General features: G+C 42.3%; 1 protein-coding gene across 4 annotated transcripts; it reads right to left on the bottom strand.

The window, feature by feature from the left end:
• Positions 1-210: 210 nt before the first annotated feature.
• On the bottom strand, positions 211-20,951 carry BEND3 (BEN domain containing 3). 4 transcript variants are annotated; one of them, XM_082048850.1, is made up of 5 exons: positions 20,704-20,951; positions 14,862-14,970; positions 10,865-10,909; positions 10,171-10,394; positions 211-5,088 (listed from the first exon to the last, which is right to left on the bottom strand). In XM_082048850.1, exons 3-5 carry the CDS (start codon positions 10,896-10,898, stop codon positions 2,815-2,817), a joined length of 2,532 nt encoding a protein of 843 aa, XP_081904976.1. In that variant the 5' UTR covers positions 10,899-10,909; positions 14,862-14,970; positions 20,704-20,951; the 3' UTR covers positions 211-2,814. The 4 variants fall into 4 exon arrangements, with proteins under 4 accessions (XP_081904976.1, XP_081904977.1, XP_081904978.1 ...); XM_082048851.1 differs by lacking the exon at positions 20,704-20,951 and adding an exon at positions 17,380-18,151; XM_082048852.1 differs by lacking the exon at positions 20,704-20,951 and adding an exon at positions 15,922-15,940.
• Positions 20,952-22,049: the final 1,098 nt, after the last annotated feature.

Genomic DNA, 22,049 nt, shown 5'->3' with positions numbered 1-22,049 from the left:
TTCAATATCTAGCAATCTTCCTAACATAGTCTCAAAACAACAATTTTATTCTTTCATACAAAAAGTTTGAAAGACAGAAAAATCTCTCTAAATAGCCACAGAAAGCCAGAGTATCGTCTGACTAGCTAAAGTTATCTCTGGTCTTAGTAAGAGACTTCATAGGAAAAATATTCCTGCTCCTACTCAAACAATCACCAGACAACAATCCTCTTGTATGAAAATAATATACTTTTAATTTATTTACAAGACTGATCAACTGGATGAAGTGGCTGTACGTCAGATGCAACTGCAAGAGCTTTCATTAGTGACCTATGTCACTGTCCATACGTCTGTGTTTTCTTGAGATCAGTTATAAAACATACAATCAAACGAATCATGAAAGGGTTGTAAAGAGTGAGAAAAAAGGAATGTACACAGCAATTAGACAAAAAAAACCCCCACAATTAAAATCTTTCTATGCCCATTTTCCAAAATGTAATTTTAAAGGTGAAAACGGTTTTTTCACTGTTTCATAGATAATACAAAACGGACTGAGTTTTTGACTTAATGTTAACATCTACAGTAAAAGACACTATGTCTCCAATTTGCATGCTAGCTAGTAACACCTGTCAATTGTACCAAAGTTTAATTCATATCGAATTCTTCTGGGAGCTTCAAAATCACTAAGTGGTGAAACGCATATGACATTGAGATAAGAAAATGTATTTCTTACCTTCTGGCCAGCCATTCAGAACAACAAATTAAAGAGCTGTTAATAATTTCTGTCATTTTACATCTCCCATAAAAGTGCATGTAAAAAATTTCACAGAGGTGCTAGGTAGCATACAATTACAAGAGAAAGTCTTGGTTTCTGATACATTCAATCTGCCAAATTTATGCACTGAAATGAAAGATAGGATGCAGACATTGTGGTATCAGTTCTTTATCTTTGGTAAAATGTTTTCATTTTATTATAGCCATATTTGCTCTGATATCCATTTTGTGCACAGTCTGCTACTATTTAAACCAACAGGAAACATTTAAATGGATATAAACAGTATCAGTGTATTATTTAGTACATTCATCACTTTCTTCAAACATTCTTTGAGAATGTTGCTAGCATATGGGGAAAATGAACAAATGCTACGATCTATTATGACTTACTCCCGGCCTACCATAATACTTTTACTAGTTCTTGACATTAGAAGAAAACATTTTGTTTTGCTTTTAAAAGAAAGGGATCAATATGACTCTAAGAACAATAAATTCTAAAAATCTGAAGTAAAAATATCAAGTATTTTGTACTTCTTACAAATGCTAAAATAGAAAATTACACTGGAACTGACTTAAAATTTGATACTATGACCCATCTAAGTAAACAACAAAAAAGGACCACAGAGAACATGAACAATTGCTCCAAGGTGTTCCAGCGACAGTCAGGAAGCAATTCCTGTCTTTACTGACTTAAAAATTCATGTCTGACTCTCACTCACACTATCAGTATTAAAAAAAAGAACAAGAGAACTAGTTTTAAAGCAGCACTCTCCAGTGACAAATCATACAGCAAATTCACATTGGGTTCTGGGTGGTCTTTGTTACACTTGAACATATTAATGATGCAAACTTGACCTTATGAACCTAAGTTATACATATACAGTTATGACTCACAAATAGGTACTAATTAGACTAAATCAATTTGGCAAACTGAGAGAGTTCAATATCCTTACACCCGAAATACCCAGATGGTGCTGCGTTCACACAAATAATAAGTTACGTTACCACAGCTCATACATGGGAACCTCAAAACACTTAATTCCATCACAAACCCAGTCTTTGCACATACTTTTTATATATGCAATTCAATATGAATACTGGAAACCTTTGGAGTCATGATTTTGATAGAGAGTAAGGTCTAGAATTTTTCTAAGTTCTTGTATCAGGTCTTTTTGTTGTTGTCTTTGTTATTTTACAAACAGAGTGGCAAGCAGGCAATGGCAAGACATTCCACGGGTATAGGCTTGGATCTGTTCTGCTGGCTTAATTCAGACGAGCCATCCTCAGTCACGCCAGCAGTGACACTGGACAAAACACAAACAGAACTCACAGGGGCAGGATCAAGCTTGTGGTGTCAATATTAAAAAAAAATAAAATAAAAAAACCAACAAAAATCACATTGTGTCTATGCTCACATCTCAATTATTCAACAATTAATTCTTGGTTTTAGAAATAAAACCTGGGTAACAGTCAAAAAAGGCAAATTACACCGTTCTGACCCATTCTTTGACACAGTATTATTATTTTCAGTATCTCCATATCATCAAGAACAAAACAAATGTGAAGCTGCAGTTACTGTAGAAGCAAAGTCTAATGTTCCAATGATTTCCAATGAACATGGCACTTTCAAATTTAAATTAACTTTAAATTTCAAACTCCAAATTAACTAACAAGGCTGTTTCTAAGGGTATAATGAAAAATTGCCCCTGAAGAGCAGAATGACTTAAAAAAAATTCTTTACTATTAGAAAGTGATCAAAAAAGAAGATGCAGAAATGGGGAGTGGAGTACTACAGTTTAACCACATGTATTTGCACCGGTGAAAATCAGGCTCTTAGCGAGCCACTGGTTGCTCTGTCACCGCTGACTGATGGTCTTTGCCCATGTACAGATGTAGTAAAGCCACTTCCCACTGCTGCAGTGCCCACGAGATACAACACACGCATTAAAAGGCAACAACCTCAGTGCCTGACTGTCCTAGATGCTGAGCACCCTCAGCTCCCACCAGGCCTCTCAGTCCAAACCAAAGCATAATCCTGACAATAATTTAGTGGTCAAAGTCTTAGGAATTTAAAGAGTCTGTCACTTTTTTTGCTTTCGTTGCTTTTTTCAGTATATCACACTTTTTTCTGTTAGGACGCCGGCATCTTTCGTCAATGCTGGGTATACATTCATAATGCCACACTTCTTCCATTTTCTCCACGGGGTAAACCGCCTCCACGTAATGACGGATCAGTCTCAGTCTGATAGGATCGAGCTGTTTTTTGTTACAAGCACCTGAATGGTTGTATTGCAGTCTGAGATTTTCCGGAGTGAAGAGTTCAGGGAAGAGTCTTACGAGAAGCCTGGCAGCAAAGTTGCCAACCGACAGGCTCTGCTGAACTATCTCTCTTACCTCCTTATCAGACAGCAAATACAGAGAAGGCACAGGGAAGTCTGGATTAGGAACAACAAGTTCATCGAGTGGTATCTTGCAAAAATCCTTGCTGCTTCTTTCCGGTGGCAGCGGTGGCCCTTCGAATTCTTCTCGAAACCTCTCGGGGTTTATTGCATAGCTGAGAAACTCCCTCCTGTCGGGCCCCGGCACGTGGATTTTCCGCTGCTGTTGGTATGTGCGCCTTTGCTCCGTGTCCCTTCGCCGACACCTCTCGTCAAGCTTCCCAACAAACTCCAATGTCCACACTCTGTCATTCTTTGCTCTGGGGTACAGTATCTGCACATAATGTCGAATTAATTTAATTCTAGTGGGGTCGAGCTGTTTCTTGCCTAAAGAGCCACTACAGTTGTATTGCTTCCGTAAGTTCTCATGGGTAAACAGTTCAGGAAATAAGAGAACAAGCAATCGAGAGGCAAAGTTACCTATGGAAAGACTGCTTTCATATATGCTTTTAATCTGTTCTTTGTTCAACAGGTAATCTGGTACAGGGACATCAAAATCGGGAGGGGGAAAGTCAAGTTTGTCAAAGTCTATGGGTACAAGCCAAATTTTTTTTGAGCGTCTGCCAGGTTTTTCATATTCAAAACTATCTTCCACTTTTATGATTGATACATCATCTGGTAGACTAGAAGAATCGTAACAGTCATCTCTCATCTGATCACATTCACTTCCATCCATATATGTATTTTCAAGCTCGTCATTTATGCGCTGAACACATTGCTGCAACCAGGCTTCTTCTTCTTGCACATCTGGAAAATAAATTTCAGTGTACCTACGGATTATTTGAAGCCGATGAGGATCCAGCAGTTGTTTTCCAGAGTCTCCATAGCAGCTATACCTTTCAGCTAATTTTCTGTGGTCGAAGAGTTCCGGAAACAATCTATGTAACAAAAAGACAGAAAATTCCCCTGGCGAAGAGGCTTCATCTAAAAATTCATTGAGATCCTGAGCATCCAGCATGTAATCTGAGGCAATGGCATTACTCCTGTCCAAGGACAAAGCTTCCTCCTGCTCTTTATCCTCCATAAAATGAGAGGATTCAACCTGCTCCGCCTCATAAAAACTGGACGATTGCACATTCTGCTGACTGTTTTCCATTTCCCTTTGAGCCCAAAATCTATTGAAAAAATCATTGACTTGAGGCAAACACTCCACCTGCCACACAGCCGTATTCTTCACAGAAGGGTAACAAACTTCCACATAGTTACGGATAAGCTGCAGATGAAGAGATTCCAGCTTCCTCTTGTTGAGAAAGCCGCACGCGCTGCAGCTTCTGCTGAACTCATCGTCGCTGAAGAGCTCTGGGAAGAGCTGCACCAGCAGCCGGCAAGCCAAGTCTCCGCCTGATGTGCTTTGATCCATGATTTGTTTGAGCTCGGCAGAAGTCAGCTGGTACTCCGGGGGAGGTTTGAAGTCTGCGACCGACTCTGTTGGACTGACTTGCTTTTTAATTCTGCTAACCTCCAGAGACAACAGGTCAACTTTGCTGTGAAGCTGAGTCATATTGGTATTGAGGGTGTTAAGCGTGTAAAACATTTTCTGTATCAAAGAATATATATTTGGGTCAGAATCTGCGGTGGCCCCTGTTATGGCAATGGCTGCAGCCGAGTCCCTTTTGCGTTGATCGTTCAAAGTCCGAAGATGCGAGGGGCTGCTGGGGTTGATTTTTTCAAACAACTCGTAGGAAGTGAACTGCTCTGCTCCTGGTGGGTTCTTCTTCTCCGTGATTTTGTGTGAGATGCCATAGAGAGGTTTTTTATAAGACAGAGTGGTTATGTCACTGAAGGATTCTTCTTCACAGAGCCACGTTACATTAGGATTCTTGTTCTTGTTTGGCTGCTCTGCATTTACCTGAGTGGGTGAGCCAGCATCTCTGTTCTTCATGTTTGAAAGGGGGCCCTTTGAATAAATAAATACTGCATTAGTAAGACTGCCTTAGAAATATTAGCTGCAAATATATGCCCCTTAAGCAGGCATTGTTACATAAATATGAAAAGTCAAATTTTCTCCAGAAAACTTAGTTGTGTTAAATACATCAAATTTAATTAATTCACTAGGAAAAATAAAAATACAGTAAAGTATTATTTAGTTTGTTTTAGTTTTGCTCATGACTTTCTCCACGGAACAGAAATGCAATAATAAACTTCAGCACTCTTCACCCACAGAGCTCTAAATACTCTCCCAAATTAAGTATCAATATGCTTCACCTTGCATATGAGATCTTGGTCTGTGGAGAATTTGGGTGGCAACAAGTCAGCAACAGAGCCAAGAATAGAATCTAGATTTTCTGACTCCTAGTCCTGTGACCTTGCCACTGCCTCCAACAACTACATTTAACCTTCCAGCACTCTCTTTAGGTTAGCTTTTGAAAATACCACAAAGGCTGTAAGACACCGAAATCATGCTACTTCTTTTCTTCCTGATGTGAAAGACTTATATATATGTATTTTAATCTTTATAATGGTATACAACTCCTAAACAAGTTCTAAGAATAACTGTAATTTTTAAGAAGTATCCTTTTTAAATAACAAAAACTTAAAAACAAAGTGAAAAGTACTTTGATATTGTCTTTTTAAAAAAGGAAGTGTAACATTTCTTCATTTCTAAAAGACAGGGAAGTTTAGACTCATGGGTTTCTAATTTTCTAAATTATTTATACAAAAAAAAAAGTAATGAACTCTTAAGGAATTAATGTTCCCAATAACTAAGTCTTCCTCATCGCTCAAAATTGGAAGTAAGCATTTTCATCAACTCTTAGCAAATCTGCAGGGCTTGGGTGGATTGGGTTTTTTTGCAAACACAGAGATATTGCAAATAATTCTTAGGAAGTTGAGTAGATGCAACAGAATCAAAATCCAACATACAAAACTCAAACATGGGAAAACACTCACAGATTTTAGAGAAAACTGTACTAAAACATTTTGCTTGGCTTCTTCCACAGAACATTAATTAGATAAAAAACAGAGAATTTGCATTCAAGTACTTAAACAGATCGAACACAGACCTGAAGTCTGAGCTGAAAGACACAAGCAACTTGAAATTCTAGTGAAGACCCCACTACGTCCTACAGAGAGACCTGAATTAAGATTCCTTTTTGAAAAAACAGAATTGTAACACTCATGAAACGAATCTGATCCCTACGTTTACTCACACCTGGCATCTGCTTACTGCAGTGACAAATTTAATCTAATTGCTTTTTATTTCTAATGCAATGCATACTCAGAAGAGGCTCGGAGAGAACAAGCTGGTTTCTACTCCACGTTTAGAAACCAGCAGACTAAATTGAAGTTGTGTTTCCAAGTTCTGCTCTCATTCACATCATACAACCCTACATATGAGACCTTGTGTTTTCACAACCAAAGCTGTGTGGATGGACAGATGATAAAACAAACGCATAATGCAAAGACAATATATTTCACAGTGCGTAGAATCATAGCCATGGTGATGCTTAGGACACCTGACTGCCAGGTCCCATTTAGAAGACTGTTCCTCCAGTCCCCCGCACATTTAAGCACACTTACTATGAGGACAATGAGGAACCAGAGTCCTGTTAACGCCACCAGCTACTACAGGGTGACCTACCTCAGCAAGTGGGACAATATACCCTACCTAACTCACCTCTTCGTGACTTGTAAAATACCAGAACACAAGAGACTGACTTGTGAGCAGGCTGTAGATGCACATTGTTCCCAACTAACTGTAGGCTCCTATACTGGGACTGAAGTCATCACACCCCACCAAGACTTGTCAGTGGAGATGCAGCGGTTATTTCCAGATGGTAATAGAGCTCTCTCAAATGGACATCACCTGAAAGCAGGTCAGGAAAATCTCCTCTAACAATAAACATAGTTCTGCTCTCCAGTCAGACACTCAGACTGAATTGCAAGTTTATTTTACCGTTTTAAATCAAAAGAGCAAAACAAAACTGCAATTCTGGACAATAAATTTCTTACATGTACAATGAGACCTGCTACCTAAGCAGCTAGCTCTTCCATTAGCACTTCTGTTTTCAGACAATATTCCAAATGTTGCTTCACAATACAGAGTATGAATTCAGTTCCTTCTCTACTGAATAGCTTGCCACAGGCCACCAGTTGCCTGTCAATTCTCATCAGAACTCCTGCTGTACCTTTTCCCTAATTAATTACATAATAAAACTTGGCAATGTGGGGGTAACTTCTCTTAATGTACACCACACACACAGAGCCAGGGCAAAGTAGTATTAGAATATGTATTAAGCAGCACAAACGCATTGTCTGAAATATCTTACTGCACTCTGAGCACTGTGCCAGTTTGCACACCCGGTTGTGGCCGCGGTGCTCCGGAGAAGCGCTCAGGCTCAGAGCTGCAGCGGATCCCGGCTGCTATGGCAGTACAACTTCTGCCCTTTCACTAACGCAGCTCAGTGTCTGGATCTGGCTGCGGGTCAGATTTCGTTATCTCCATTTCAGAAACACATAGTGTTTGACTAAGAGAGGACAACACATTTGGGCCTATAGTTAAGGATTTTCTGTTTCTGATGTATTCTTGTTGTCTTTCCTTTTGTTTTTAGTTATCTTGTCTTTATACAGTTTCCATCTGGGAGCATCACTATCCACAGCATAAATACATGGCTTTTTGTAAATTCTCCAATTGAAGTTGTATTTAGTATTTTTAATTAGCTTTCTGTAACACTGATCCTTAAAAATCAATATATTTCAGGTAATACTACACCCATTTAAGGTGATCAGTTTTAATGTACGGTCAAAAAATAAGCAAAGATAACGTTCCGTGAGACTCAATGTACATAAGATAGTGCTGCTTTTTATATTAGATTTGCACAGCAAGTTTTTATATTATATATATTCTTTGAACATTTGCAAAATGCAGTATTTTGGTAAACATCGACCAATATAAGTAATTGTGAAACAGTCACATCATCTTGGCATCCTAAGCTAAGTGTTCAAAGTTGTTTAGTTTTTGTTCTGTTCAGTGTCATAGTCTAGCTAATTTATTATCTTTATTATGTTCAGTAAACAAAGTCTAAATATATGTAAGAATACAGAACAGAATATGCTTCCATATCAACAAAGAAGAACAAATATATGAGCAAGAAATATATAAAACTATTCTATCAAACACATGAGAACTTGGAAATGTCTTGCATGTAAATTTTTTAATCTTACAATCTTCTACACTTTTTTTAAAGAAAATTGAAGAAAATTAGGGAAAATTAATTTCTGGTTATGAAATGACAACCAACGTTTTAAAAAAGTGAAATGTCTTCTGACAGAAAGTCATTTAGTAATATAATCACCAGCCCAATAGTACAGTTCTATAACATAAATAGTACAGCTCTGCTTATATCATACATGGATGCCTATGTGATGTGTAGTAAAAATATACTGCAAGCACAATATTCTCAAAAATAATTAACATTTTGTCTCCTGTTTAAACATTAATAGTTAACAAAATAATCAACTAAAACAAAATATTTGTACTAGAAAAGTAATTAACTTTTAAAATGTTGTTAGGATTGAGGACTATTTCTGGTTGGTTATTTAACTAAACATGCTGATTCATTGGGGTCAGTCAAGAGTGAATTTTCATCATTGTTACTGGGTCACTTTCTGATATTGTAAGTCCAAAGTTATAATTCACTTCAAATAAATTTTAAAATGTATTAAAGGCAAACAGTAAAATTCAATGCAAGCACAGTTCAGAGACTATTATGAAACTCTTTCAAGAATCTGGACATAAGTAAAACAACTGTAAAAAGATAAAGATAAAGGTAAAGAAAGAAACCATGTAAAAAGATTAAAACCTACCTACCGCAGGCATTCAGGGAAAAAAAAAAACAGCCCCGAGAAGTCAGAGAGATGACAGTCAAGAAAAAGAAATATGAAGAGCTACGGTTAGAAAGGAGAAATGAAATGCACAAATACAACACGGAATAACTGGCTAGGTAGCAGAACAGCAGAAAAGGATATGTGCATCAGAGTAGGTCATAAACTAAATATAACCCAGGGCTTGAAGTTACTCAAAAGAGGATGAATTTGAATCTAGGTTATTTTAATAAAGTGCTGAGTGTGAAAAAGAGAAGGCCATTACACTGCTCTAGAGGCTATTAGAAGAGATGTGACTGCCCAACACAGGACATTACTCTTCCGGGAATTTCAAAGAGAACAACAAAAATATAAGGTGACTCCTGAAGAAGAGCTGATAAAACAGAATTTTAGTCTTGGAAAGGGCTGAAGGTGGACAACATCACAACAATTTCCCCATGTGCAGAAGACTTGTCTAGGAACAGATGATCACTGCTCTCCATACTGAAAGGAACAAGGACAAAAAGAAACTTGCTCAGTTTCAGCAAAGATTAATGAAAATCTCTGATTTCTAGAGAGCTGAAACACTCAAACAGGATAATGGAAAAGACTGGGCATCTCCTTCACGGGCTGGACAAACACCTGGATTGTCACAAGTGGGATGCTGCACCAGTTCAGAAGTCGTAATACATTCTGCTCTTGATATGCTGAAGTCTTCTGCATCCCTGCATTTTTATCTTTCAAGTAATACACAAATTCATACTTGTTCACTGACATAAAAATCTGTGTCACAGAAGGAAGAATAACAGCCCTGATTCTACCACTGAGAATCCAGCTGAAGGACGTTGTGACACAAGAGGGACTGTAATCAGAGTCATGCTCAGTTAATCCAAATCACTACCTGCTCCTACATTCCCTGACAAAAAAACCAAAAATATACTTCACGTGAATGAAGTAACCTATAACTGTACTTCATAGATATGATTGCTCCCACATTATCTGAAGAAATACCCGGACAAGCAATGTGTGCAAACTGGGTTAAGATTAGCCATACTTGCCTTGAACTCATTACTAACGCAAGTCTAGTTAAATGACTTGCATTTTGTCTATAGTAGCAATGAATTTAGCCTATGAAAAACGAACAGAAAAACCACACAGTCACGTATAGAGAAGTCACCTCTTGTGTAAAGCGTCTTTTCTTCACACCGGGTAAGACATCTTGCTGGCTCCCTGAACCATCACAACCAAGTGAAGTCTGTTTCCGCTTGTTGGAATCCTGTAGGCAAGTAACTGCGCCATCCAGTGAGTGTTTCTCAGCAGATCTGGATGTTACCGAGCAGTCTAGAGCTTCATCTTCATTTTCTGTTTCTACTTTCACAACATTTTTTTTAGGAATTTTTACTGGAAAAAGAGAAGGTTTAGAAAGATAAAGCACTCTCTCCAGAAAACCATGACACCCTTAATATAATCTTTTGTTGTTTGTTTCTTTTTATGAATAAAGAAACTTGAAGAACGTGTCTTGAAGAACGTAATTATTTATGACTTATAGGATATGTGTATGCTGAGGCCACCCCAAAGTCAAGCTTCTTTTATGCTAGGAACCGTTCAGTCATTCACTAAATGAGTTTCTTCCCCAAAGAAGTCTGAAGTATAAACAAATAAAGTTGCAGTAGGAAGATTTTTTCAAAGGGGAAGAAGGATGTAGAGCAGAAAATATGAGTAACAAAGATAATGGTGTGTTTTAGATAGCTTTTTAAAAAACATTAACGTAATTTGTCTTGATCCAAGTGCATTCTTTATCAGATTACAAAGGCTTTCATTCAACAAGTATTTTTGCCTGATCATGAATTACACAAAGTATAATATTTTACCTTCATCATCATCAGTGATTTCAGCTGAATTCATCTTCTATTTCACTAGAGAACAAAACAAAAATACAAAAATAAGTATCAGCGTCTTCTGGAATCAGGAAATACCTACATCTGTTTTCCTAATTACTTTCAATCTAGAGCCATTGGGCATTAACAGCCTATGGATAATTTCCAATCTGTACATTTGTAGAACCTAGCTATTTCCAATAAATTTCATGGACATCTATAGACCTGTCAACATAGAAACTATACTGCAGACAACATACGACAGCTAGGAATGTATTTAAAACTGTGTGTCTTTTTCTGAGATGGAGAAAAGTAGAAGTAATTTTAACCTTGTCTAAAAGGCATCTTGGCAATATATAAGTGGAAGCTAACTACATTAAGCTCTCCATCCTGTAGCAAGTCACTATTTCTTACTGCAGTCAAGTGTTTTTATATTGTCATTGTGGGTGATCCAAAGTCATCACAGAAGGAAAACTCATTATAAACTGGAATATACATGTTGGAATAAGTTTTCATCTAAAAATCTTTGATCTTTTGATATGGATCACATCAATTCAAGCAGAGCAATCTGTAGATCTACAGTAACTACTTTTTTTCTGTCAGCCTCTAAATAATGTAAGAATGTTTTTCATAAGGAAAAACAAATACATGTATTATTCCAGCATGATTTTAGCATTACTTCTCACATGAAAGACTCAATTGTGTTTCTGTTTCCTTGAAAACAAATTTTGCATGTTGCTTGGGGGCAAACATCAATCTGTGGACGTGTTCCTAAAAGACATTCCAAATCCTGTGGAGATCTACAAAGCAAGCAACATAATCAGATCTCACTGACCATTACAGGGCACACAGCTGCAAACCGACACTCTCAACTAGTGATCGGTAAACTGTCACATACCACTCATGTTCATCTACACACAGCAACATGTTTCCTTGGCCCCCGAATATTATTACTTCACATTTTTCACAGTTACATTCTCCTTCCAAATAGTTTTTTTTTAAACTGTTCCTGCCTACCCCTTAGCCAAGGTCTGAAAACAAGGCAGGCTTCTCTCTGGCTGGAGCAAGTGAATAAAGCTACCAGTCAATCAAAAGTGTACACACAGCCCAGGAGTGGGAATTATAATGAAATTTAAAAGATAGAGAAGGAGAGAAAGAGAGAGATAAATCTGGTTTGGAGTGAAAAAAAATGTCTCCACTTTACTTTCAAATACTGTTCAATATTTTTTTTTCTTTAATCCCAAAATATTGTTAAAAATCTCTGCAAATACTCAAATACTGTGTAGTTACAAATTTTTCTTTGTCAGTAACTAACAGTGGTTAACGGTAAGTACGAGGTCCCATCAAGGGCAAGATTTAGTATGATTGCACTGCAACAGGTAGCACACACACCCACACCAAAGATACATGGGGTTATAATTTATATCAGCTCATACTGGGTCACTCTAGAAGCCAAAATATCCTCTGATGTGCTGATCTTCAACATGACCCCTATATACAGCCTTATAAAGGACATCCTTAAGATGATTACACGAGATTGTCTTCATCATCACGTTATCAGAAAAAGTCTCTCTCAATTGGATGCAGAGCGACTACAAACCCCTTAGATATCTACTCCTTCTACCCACCATAAGCCTCAATTTCAGGAATTGTATTTATTAACTGATCCACGTATAAATGATGCCAGCCTATAGCCACTGAACTTCAACTTCTGCAAACTCTGTAGAGGCATAATAGCATGAAACGTCAGTGGCCCACACCAGCTTCTAAACCACCTGATAGGCACTGGTGAGGGTTAATATCCAGTCTTCTAACCCAACATTATACATTAATTTAGACACAGCCACTATGGCTCTTTATGAAAAATCCTAAGACAGTGTGCTTTGTACAGCACCATCAAAAAGCTACATTGGACCTCAAGAAAAGCAAATAGGACTAAAGGTTTGTATTTTGCCCTTATATCCCAGATACATTGACATTCCATTTCTAGATCTTTCTTATACTTTTCCATACTGCACTAGGCTTAGCTCTGAGGGATGCATGACAAGACCAACATGTGTCAGTGCTCGAGAGGTGTGGCAGAGTCTTTTTGTGAGGGCCTGAGGTGACGGTAAACAAATTAGCCAATAGCACTACAGAATATTCTTCAGTGGAAATCAAAATGGTTTTCCAGATAATCCCAGACTGCTCTATTAGAGCAAAACGCTAAAAGATTGTCAACAGTTAGAAGGGAGGATTTTGAGCCCCACAGTCCCACCTGCTCCCTCAGCCAAGCATGGGTGCCTATCTTAACCTTCAGTGAGTTGGTCCAGCTTAATGAACTGACAGAAAACAGTTCACTTGTTCTTTTGCTGGGTTACTTTTCTTCTAACTCACAGAGGTAAACGGTAAGGCAAGTAATCAGGCCCAGCTCCAGAGCATGCACAAGATTTGGGACGGAAAGGAGGAATTAAAATGTCTCTTATACCAGCAAGCCACTGGCTTGATTCAGCCATTTCACAAAACTTCACTTATCTATTTACACCATCATCTTGCTTCAAATTTGGGTTGCAATGGACTCACAAGTGAGTAGTGAACGGACACAGAGATATCAACAGAGCAATTGTATCATTGCATCCATAAAAACCGAGGTCCTATGGGAAGGGGGGAGGCCAGCATACAAGCATGTGCATGTCCATGCATGCACGCCTGTCTGTGTAAGGTTAACAACAATTTTGTTGATTGTTTAAAGTCTGTTAAAGATAAAACATTTCAGATTATCTAAAGTACTGCTTTCAGTGAATCAGTACTTAATAATTATTGCCTGTGTAGAAGAGGCAGCAATGTCAAAACCTGTTTTGAGGTAGCATTCTGCCCCAGACTGTGAGAATAGACAAAGCTGCAGAAAAAAAGACTCAAAAAAACTTGGGACAAAACAGTGCAAAAAGCAATCCAGTAAAGCAAACACCTGACAGTTGTTCCTTGTCGAGTATACAAACATATTTCTTTCTTACCTTATATGTCTTTTTTTCAAAGAGAATACTGACTATTACTGACGCATTGCTATCTACAGGACAGCAGAAGAGGTGGGAAGAGGTGAACACCCTGTGCTGAAGCTGGAAGACCAGGTATGTAGCCATGACTGGGAGAGGAACCAGCCTTGGCAGCTTTACCTTGCTGAGATACATACAGATGCTACATCACATCTTACTTTCTGGTGAAAAGAGGATCCAGAAGGAGGGATTCCAAAACATACCAAACACCTATAACAGCAGCTACACCAACAGACAGATCCTGATCCTAATGAGATTGATTTGCGCCGTAGTCTAAACACCCATATCTCTACATTTTATCTGAAATATCTTGTATTTCCATCTGAACTGGCAAAAAAAAATCTTGCTCTACAAAATACGAACATCAACCTTAAACTTCATGTTTTAGGACTTTTCCTGTAAATATTTTCATTTGTAAACCAAGTTATTTTAGAAGCATTTTCTCTTTCTTTGGTTTCTATCTTATATGTGTTATATATATTTCTATCTTATATCTTGTAACAGTGCAGAAACATCTAACAGGCATACAATAGGCAAAGTAACATTGTTTCTCTATGCTTATGCTAAAGCATGGGTAAAAAACTCAGAACACATAACTCTTATAACCCTGATTATAGATCCTACACCCCTGAACATGAGAAATTAAGCTAATACTCTCACTTTTTCTACAAAAGAGACTGCTTTTGATTAATGGCAGTCTGCTGCTAGTACAGTTATTAGCTAAACCTGTCTAACGTAGGATAGTCAGGAAGATGTGCAGCACTTGGACAAATTCCACTATCAAGGAATAAGAGGTAAGTAGACCCCATCCTCATAAAGCAAACAATAAATTACTAGGTTTTAGTGCCTACATTTCATCTATTGAGAATGGTCTTTCTCAAAATAGCACGTAGTTTATAATTTCTACGTAATCCATGTCTTAAAATAAACACCTTGCTGGTGTATTAGTATATACTCACCTTCCCATCTAAACTGCCTTGATAGCTACTAGTGCTGGTACTGTACAGGTACCTGTGCTCAGCCACTGCTGGGTGCCACGCAGCGGAGCCTGGGGATGCCAGCACTCACCTGGGAAGACACAAACATTCTTTTTGGCTCAGTTCTCCAGACATCCTAACACTTGAAACAGTTAAAAAATTAAAGTCAAAAAGTGCAGTTTTCTTCAAGTGATGAAAGCTTTTTTCTTCCAAGATAAGTAAATGAAAATACCTAGATTTGCAATCATGCGAACAACAATACTATTCTTTTAAAACTAATGTATGATGAGCCCCTTTGCAGAGAACAGACGTGATATACAGCACTGCATCCTCCTGTTTCAACTTAAGCTACTTCTAATTAACCAAATATGCATTATAGTCTAACTCTACACACCAAACTAAGTGTGTTTGGTTAGTGACCTTGTGATTTGCAGCAAGACACAGAAATCCCACTCAGCCACCAGCAAAATTTGTAGGTGGTTCCAGATTCTAGACACCAAGTTTCTGGTGGACCACACACACAAAACCTTTTGAGCCCTGCTGGGAGTACTATACTAGGAACTCCTCTGAATCTGGCCTACTGGCTAAGGTTCAACATCCATTTTCAGAACATGCTCAGTACTGTGGGACTCTCATAGAGGACAGTCATAAGTAAGTGTAGGGTATTTCACTTATCGGTGGCACAATGCTTAAAAAGGTATTTAGAAGCCAGTAAACCTGGTGGGTTGTTTTTGTTTTGGTTTGGTTTTTTTTTACTTTCCCGCTCTTGATTTTGCAGCGTAGACAAGAACCCAGGTCCCCAAGTCCTAGAAGATTTATGGCACAGGAGTGGTGGGCCAGGGCATAAGGGGGCAGGGAAAGAAGAGGGGGGGTTGGGTCCCAGCACACCTTGGCTGTCACTATTGGCCAAATCCGCTTCCCACAGATCCTTCTCTCTCTTCTCATCGGATTAGACAGGGAGACAGCTCAATGAAAGGACTTAACACTCCCTACACTTCTCCTGCTATCACTTAAGACACATGCTTCTATTCAAAAGACTTACCAGGATATGATACTTAATTGCACTGCTTTGGTAACAACAGTCAACATGGAAATGGTGTGACCAGCGGCTAACAGGGAAGTTCAGTGCACAGTGCAACACTGCGAGTTCCAAAGCATGGAAGAATACCTTAAAAATCAGGCTTCAAAATGTTTCTCTGTGCATTTGGTGCTAACTTCCAACCTGATGTTGCTTTTGCAAATAGAACAAAAAATGTTATACGCTTATCAAAAATGTGCCTACCTGAAACACTCACCAAAGCCTTAAGGACTTAAAGCACTTACATACAGAAGATTTTATGAGTAAGGGAGCAAACTGCAAATCATACTCTAAACATATTTCAGTCTCTTATCACCTACTATATTTACCACATAACAATTACCCATGTGTTGGCCTTGGAGGATACCTTCCCTGTTTTATGATTGTGACCATTGTAAAAACACAGCACAAAGAGAAAAGATCTTGCTGATAATGTAAGATCAAGGTAGTTCTCTGCCTTTACAATCATTCTTAAAGAAAGTATGATTGATCACTTTCAAGTTCTGTCTTAATAAATAAATAAAGTCCACTAGTCCACATGCTGTATGTGGAAAGCAATTCTGATTTCATAACATGTTAATTATAACTACAAATGTAAATTAACCATTACCTTAACTAATATACTTTGATATAATAAGAATGCCTGTTGCCGGTTTCCTAAAATTTGCTATTTATAATTTAAATGCTTGCATAACACTGTCCTGTTCAGTTCATTTATGCATGGTAAATGTGTAGATGCTGCTTCTTGAATGCACACCATCCCACTAAATATTTTAGCATCTTCATGTAGGTTGGAAGAAATGTCTCTAATTCCCCATTATTGACTATAAGAATGTTATTAAAAATACAGGGGTTTAGACATTGTGTACTATCAGATGCTTATTCATTTTAAAGCCTCATGGTGGTATATTGCTTCATATATAAAACTCAGAAGCTTCAAAGAAAATTATTCTACTTAAGTGTAATTTTTTTCTGAGGAGGTGGATTGTTCTTTACATTTTGGTCAAAAGTTTAGATACACATGTCTGCTAGTAACATTAAGTATGTGTTTAGTAGCCTATGTGGAATAAGCTGCTCAATTTCCTTGCTTTCAGCATGCAGTGAAAGACATAACACTCTTCTTAAGGCACAAGGAACTTAGTAAAGTTAAATTAATGATGGGAATACCAAAAAAGCTGATATTCTAAGGAGGTAACATTGGCTAAATTTTACAAGATCTATACACTGAACGGCTGTTTACCAGCCGAAAGTAGCATCTCCTCTTACACATGCCTTCCTGTAACAGGACTTTATCACAAAACTGCAACGGTATTACGCTATGTAATTAGAGTGCGGTTTACCCAGAGCCAACCAAAACTATTGTAAATATATTCATCCTCAGCAAGGGACAGTGATTAATCAATATAGTAGTCAGACGCTCACCAGGCAGCCAAGTGTCTGAGGTCCTGTTCCTTGTCTCTGGGTCTCTGCCTGTATTTCATACGAAACAGACACCAGATAAAACACACAAAGTGACCGACGGTTCCCCAGGGAAGCCCACAGTCTGGGAAGCTCCTGTGGGCAAGTGCAAGCAACCCTGTCCGGTGCAACAGGTGAGCGGAGGGGCTGCTGTGACAGCATGAAACACTGTCCCTCGTTATGTTTTAAAAGAACAATTCCTGCATAAAGCGATAATGTGAGCAAGCACCTGTTCTCAACACGCAGCCCTGCAACCCCAGGAGGAGACAGGACCAAAGGCATGTGCCTCTGCCCAGGCTGCCCAGAGCAGCTTGGGGTGCGTGTGGCCTTCCAGGCTGTCCTTCGTCCTGCTGGGTGCAGAAGCAAACCCAGACAACTGGAGTTCTGGGCTCTGCTTCAGGACCCAAGTAATCTGCATCTTTTACTTCCTGGCTGTAGCATTGGGTTCAGTAATTTCAATATTGCAATTATCCTCAGGGTCCATTTGATTCCACGGACTTGTAAAAAACAATGCAACTCAAATTCAGTTCAACCAAATTACCAAAACTGAGCTGTAAAATCTCTCTCTTAGAGGCAACGTTTGCCTTCTGTTCAGTTCTGGAGGCCAGTGATTGACTGTAAATATTACAGATTTTTGACAAGGCCTTCTCAAAAAAAACCCAAAACAATGCATTTTTTTCTGGACTTTCTGCATTTTCATTAATTCTTTTTATTTTCTATTTCTTATTTCTTCTATTGCTGAAAATCTCATCAGCACACTCATTGGTATGACGTTCAGAAAAAGCAAGTAACTAGAAAGGGTCACTGTCAGTACTAATGTTATAAATGACACCTAAGACACTTACAACATACAGAAATTGGGGAGGCAGAGGGAAACCTGTATTGTTTGGTTTATACACCTGACTGTACTGTGTATATATTTAGTCAGGTTTCCTTATAACTTGTGACTTTTCTGAGCAAAACTTTTGAAAAGGCTTGAGATGTTTCTTAGAGAAGGTACTAGGTTGAAGAAATCTGATACCTGAAACCACCTTAACTTAAAAAAAACAACCCAAAAAACAAACAAACAAAAAACCCAGATAACTGATTTCAAATTGACTACCCATGTTAAAGAAACTGTGAAATGAGAATGTTGCCTCAGTTAACGGAACAACGAGCACAATGCAAACAGACAACATAAAGAATACTAAAATAGATGCTTTATATTCTAATAATTTTGAGATAGTAGGGTGCTGCTAGTGACCCAGGAGTGGAGTTTTTGACTAAAATTTATTCTTGATATCCCATACTGACACCTGAAATATTCAATACCTCAGAAAATAGTATTCTAACATTACAATCACGTTCTGACTATAAATACATATGTAACAAGTTCTAGAACTAAGAAAAAATATTTTTACAAGAACCAGTAGATGTTGTTGGAAGCATTACCCTTATGGACAATAAAATCCCTATACTTAACATAGTTTGAAAACCTCCTCTGCTGCCCTGTGGAGGAGGACAGGAAGCCTCAAGTCTCCACTGAAGCCACTCTGCAATGAGGGCATTTTGCCAATAGGACATACAGGGCATTTCTCAATTTGGGTTTTTATTTCATTTCACTTACATCTGCAGCTTAAACTAAAACAAAATCCAAAAATCACCTTTTTCTGTTTATTCACAAGTTTCCTCCATCTGTCCCCCATACTTTATCAAACACCAATTCAATCTTGCACTGGTCAGCAAAATGCTAACCTAGTTTATTTCCAGCATTAACACATCAATTTGGTTTTGCTTCAATTAGGCATCTACTAGAAACATTTTGTTGTCCTCCCCTCACTCTTTGCTTTTATTTAAAAATACTGTTCCACCTGAACTTCGTACGATTTAAAATCTCCTCCAAACTGCAATCAACTCTTCTTTTTTATCCACTGGACTTAGCTAAGCTAGGAAAATATTTAGCAAAGATAAAAAGTGCCATTGATCCAGTGTTGAGTTTAACAGAAGATGAAAGGAAAATGTAGGAACATACATCGGCAACTATTTGTTTTATTAGATATAATAATCCACATAAATTCATAAACTGATGATTAGGCATCAGCCAGAAGCAGGGAAAGTTTTTTTGTTCCTTCCCTGTTTAAACGTCTCTGCCCCAGGGGTCGGGCATACGCTGCTTTTTAAAGGTGGCAGCAACAAACTCTACCCGCACCTCAATCCAAAAAGCTCTGGGACTGCGTCAACGCTATGTGGAAGCCGTCACATGGCCGCTGGCCTGCGGCCGGCTCGCATTCTGCTGGTTCAGAGTTTGTTCCCTTCTATTTACAAAAGCCTGTGTGGACATACCGCAGGGGAAAGTAGGGTAGAGGCAGCGGGCGGCCGGGGCACGGCTCCCCCGCGATGGCCTTCTCCGGTGCCCTCGGCTCGTGACCCGCCGAGAACCGACGTGAATTACCGCGGAGCCACCCGCCCGACGCCCCCGCCCCCAATTTTGCCGAGCGGGGCCCTGACCCCAACGCTCGCCCTCACGGTGTGCGCGGCCCCGCGCTGCTCCACGGGCTCCCGCGCAGCCGGCGCGCCGCGCCCCGAAGGGCACGGGCGAGCGGCCGATAGCGGGAGGGAGCAGCTGCCAGCCACGCCGCTCGCCCCCCGGCACCGCCGGGCTCTCCCGCCAGCCCCCCGGCACCGCCAGGGCTCCCCGCCGAGAGGCGGTGGCGGCCGCCACGTGGGAGCGGCGAGGCCCCGCCTGGAGGCGGGGGCTGCGGTGAGGACGCCCCGCGCGCCCCGCACGCGGCGGCTGGGGCCGCTTCCGCGGTCAGACCCACGAGCCCGAGGCGGCGGCGGCGGCGGTTGGTGCTTCCGGTCCGAACCCTGCCCGGGCGGATCTATGTGGCCGGCGCGCGGGGAGGAGGGAAGGGGGAGGGGAGGCGGGGAGGCTGGAGGTGACGGCGGCGTGACCGTTCCACTCTCCCCTCGCCTCCTCCTCCCCCCGCCCCGCAGATGGAGGCACCCGGGCCGGGCGCGCGCGCCCTGGCGCACTCCGCGCCGCAGCACTATAGCAACGTTCCAAGCAACGAACAAAGAGCCCCCCGCCCCCGGCAGCTCGCGCCCCGCGGAGGGAGAGAGCAGCGGCGGGGCCCCGCGCCGCCGCTGGGGGGAGGGCCCGGCCCCGCGCCTCCCGCTCCCCCGCTCCTCGGCGCGGCCCCCTCCCCGTTCCTCCCCTACCCGCCGGGGCGGCGCTCCCCGCCGAGGGCTGCGCGGAGCGGCGCCCCTCCCGTCGCCCGGCCGGCGAGCGGCGGCAGCGGGACTTACCTCAGCTCCACGCGTGGGGCACGAGAGCCCCGGGACGGCGCGGGCGGCTGCAGCGGCCGCCGCTGGTGCCCGCGTTTCCCCCCGGCTCTTTGTGTGCGAGGGTCCGCGCGCTGCGCTCTCGCGTGACGTGACGGGACCGTGTGTCATTTCCGCACAAGGACACTGAGCCCCGAGCCGCCGCGGCCAGCGCCACCCGCCGCCCCGGGCCAGGGGCAGAGGCAGGAGGGGAGGGGGGAGGAGCAGGCCGCTCTCCCCCCTCCCCCTCCTCCCCACCCCCCGCCCTCCCCGGCGCTGCCACAGGGAACGCGCGGTTCCCACTGGAGACCCCGCGATCCCCCGCCCCCGCCGCGCGCGCCCCGCCGCCCACTCGGCGCCGCGCGGGCAGCCCCGCCACCGGGGGCCGGCCGACACGCCGTCACCCGCGCCGGGCGCCCTCCCCGTCCCCCGGCGCCCGCGGGCGGCGCGGCGGGCACGGCGCACGTGGGCCACAGCTCGGGGACACGACCGGGCGGGACGGGGACCGGGACGGGCACCGCGATAGGGCGCGCTCGCCGCAGGCGATCGCCGCGTGGAAGCGCGCCCCTGGCCTTGCGGGGCCGGGTGGCTCCGCGTGACGCGGTCTTGCGTGGCCGCGGCACCCGCACCCAGGCGCCGCGGCGAGAGGAGCCCGTAGCGGGCCGCGCACGTGCACGCGGGGAGCCGGTGGGGGCGCATGTGCGCGTGCGCTGCCTGCCCTGGGAGCCGGGCAGGGGGCGCGGGGTGGCCGGTGCCCGCGCGTGGCCACGGCGGGTGGCGGCTGGGCATGTGGCCGCGCGCGCTGGCCGTTACTCTCGAGCCCCCGCGGCCTGAGGGAAACGGCTGCCGCACACAGACCCACTCGCGTTTCGCCGCCCTTCGGGCCGCCCTACCGCCCCGTGGCGGGGTGGGGGTGAGCCGGGTCATCCCAAGCAAACGGCGGGCTCGGCAGCTCCCACGCCCGCGGCCGGCGCTGGCTGTGGAGCCTGTAAGTAAATCCCCGCGGCGTAATGCCCGTGAGTCAGGCGGGACTGCCACACGGGTGGTGCGTGAGGGAAAGCGAGGGCAGCCCCACACCGATGGGTTGTGAGAGCGCCGAGCGGCCCCTGCGCGGCCGCCAGCCCGGGCCGGGAGGCTTCCCTCGGAGCTGTGGCACTGCCAGCGGCGCCGCGGCAGGCTGGCGGCACCCGTGGAAGTGGCGCCTGCCTTTCTGCAAGGTTAGCGTGGATTTTCTCACCAAGTAGGAAAGGCTGGTGTTTGGTGCCATTTTTAGGCTTAAGCCTATAGTGTAAAAAATAAAAAAAAAGATAAATCATTGAGTTAGTTTAATT

Source organism: Streptopelia decaocto, assembly GCF_964273445.1.
Source record: "Streptopelia decaocto genome assembly, chromosome: 3".
NCBI classification, from domain to species: Eukaryota; Metazoa; Chordata; class Aves; order Columbiformes; family Columbidae; genus Streptopelia; species Streptopelia decaocto.
This window is presented reverse-complemented; position numbering and strand designations above follow the sequence as displayed.

Excerpts from the sequence above, each read along its gene's own strand:
- BEND3 (XM_082048850.1), bottom strand. The coding sequence starts at position 10,898 with ATGAATTCAGCTGAAATCACTGATGATGATGAAG. Across the intron at positions 10,395-10,864 it reads AATCACTGATGATGATGAAG|TAAAAATTCCTAAAAAAAAT; the intron begins GTAAAATATTAT and ends CTCTTTTTCCAG. Across the intron at positions 5,089-10,170 it reads AAAGACGCTTTACACAAGAG|GGCCCCCTTTCAAACATGAA; the intron begins GTGACTTCTCTA and ends ATTTATTCAAAG.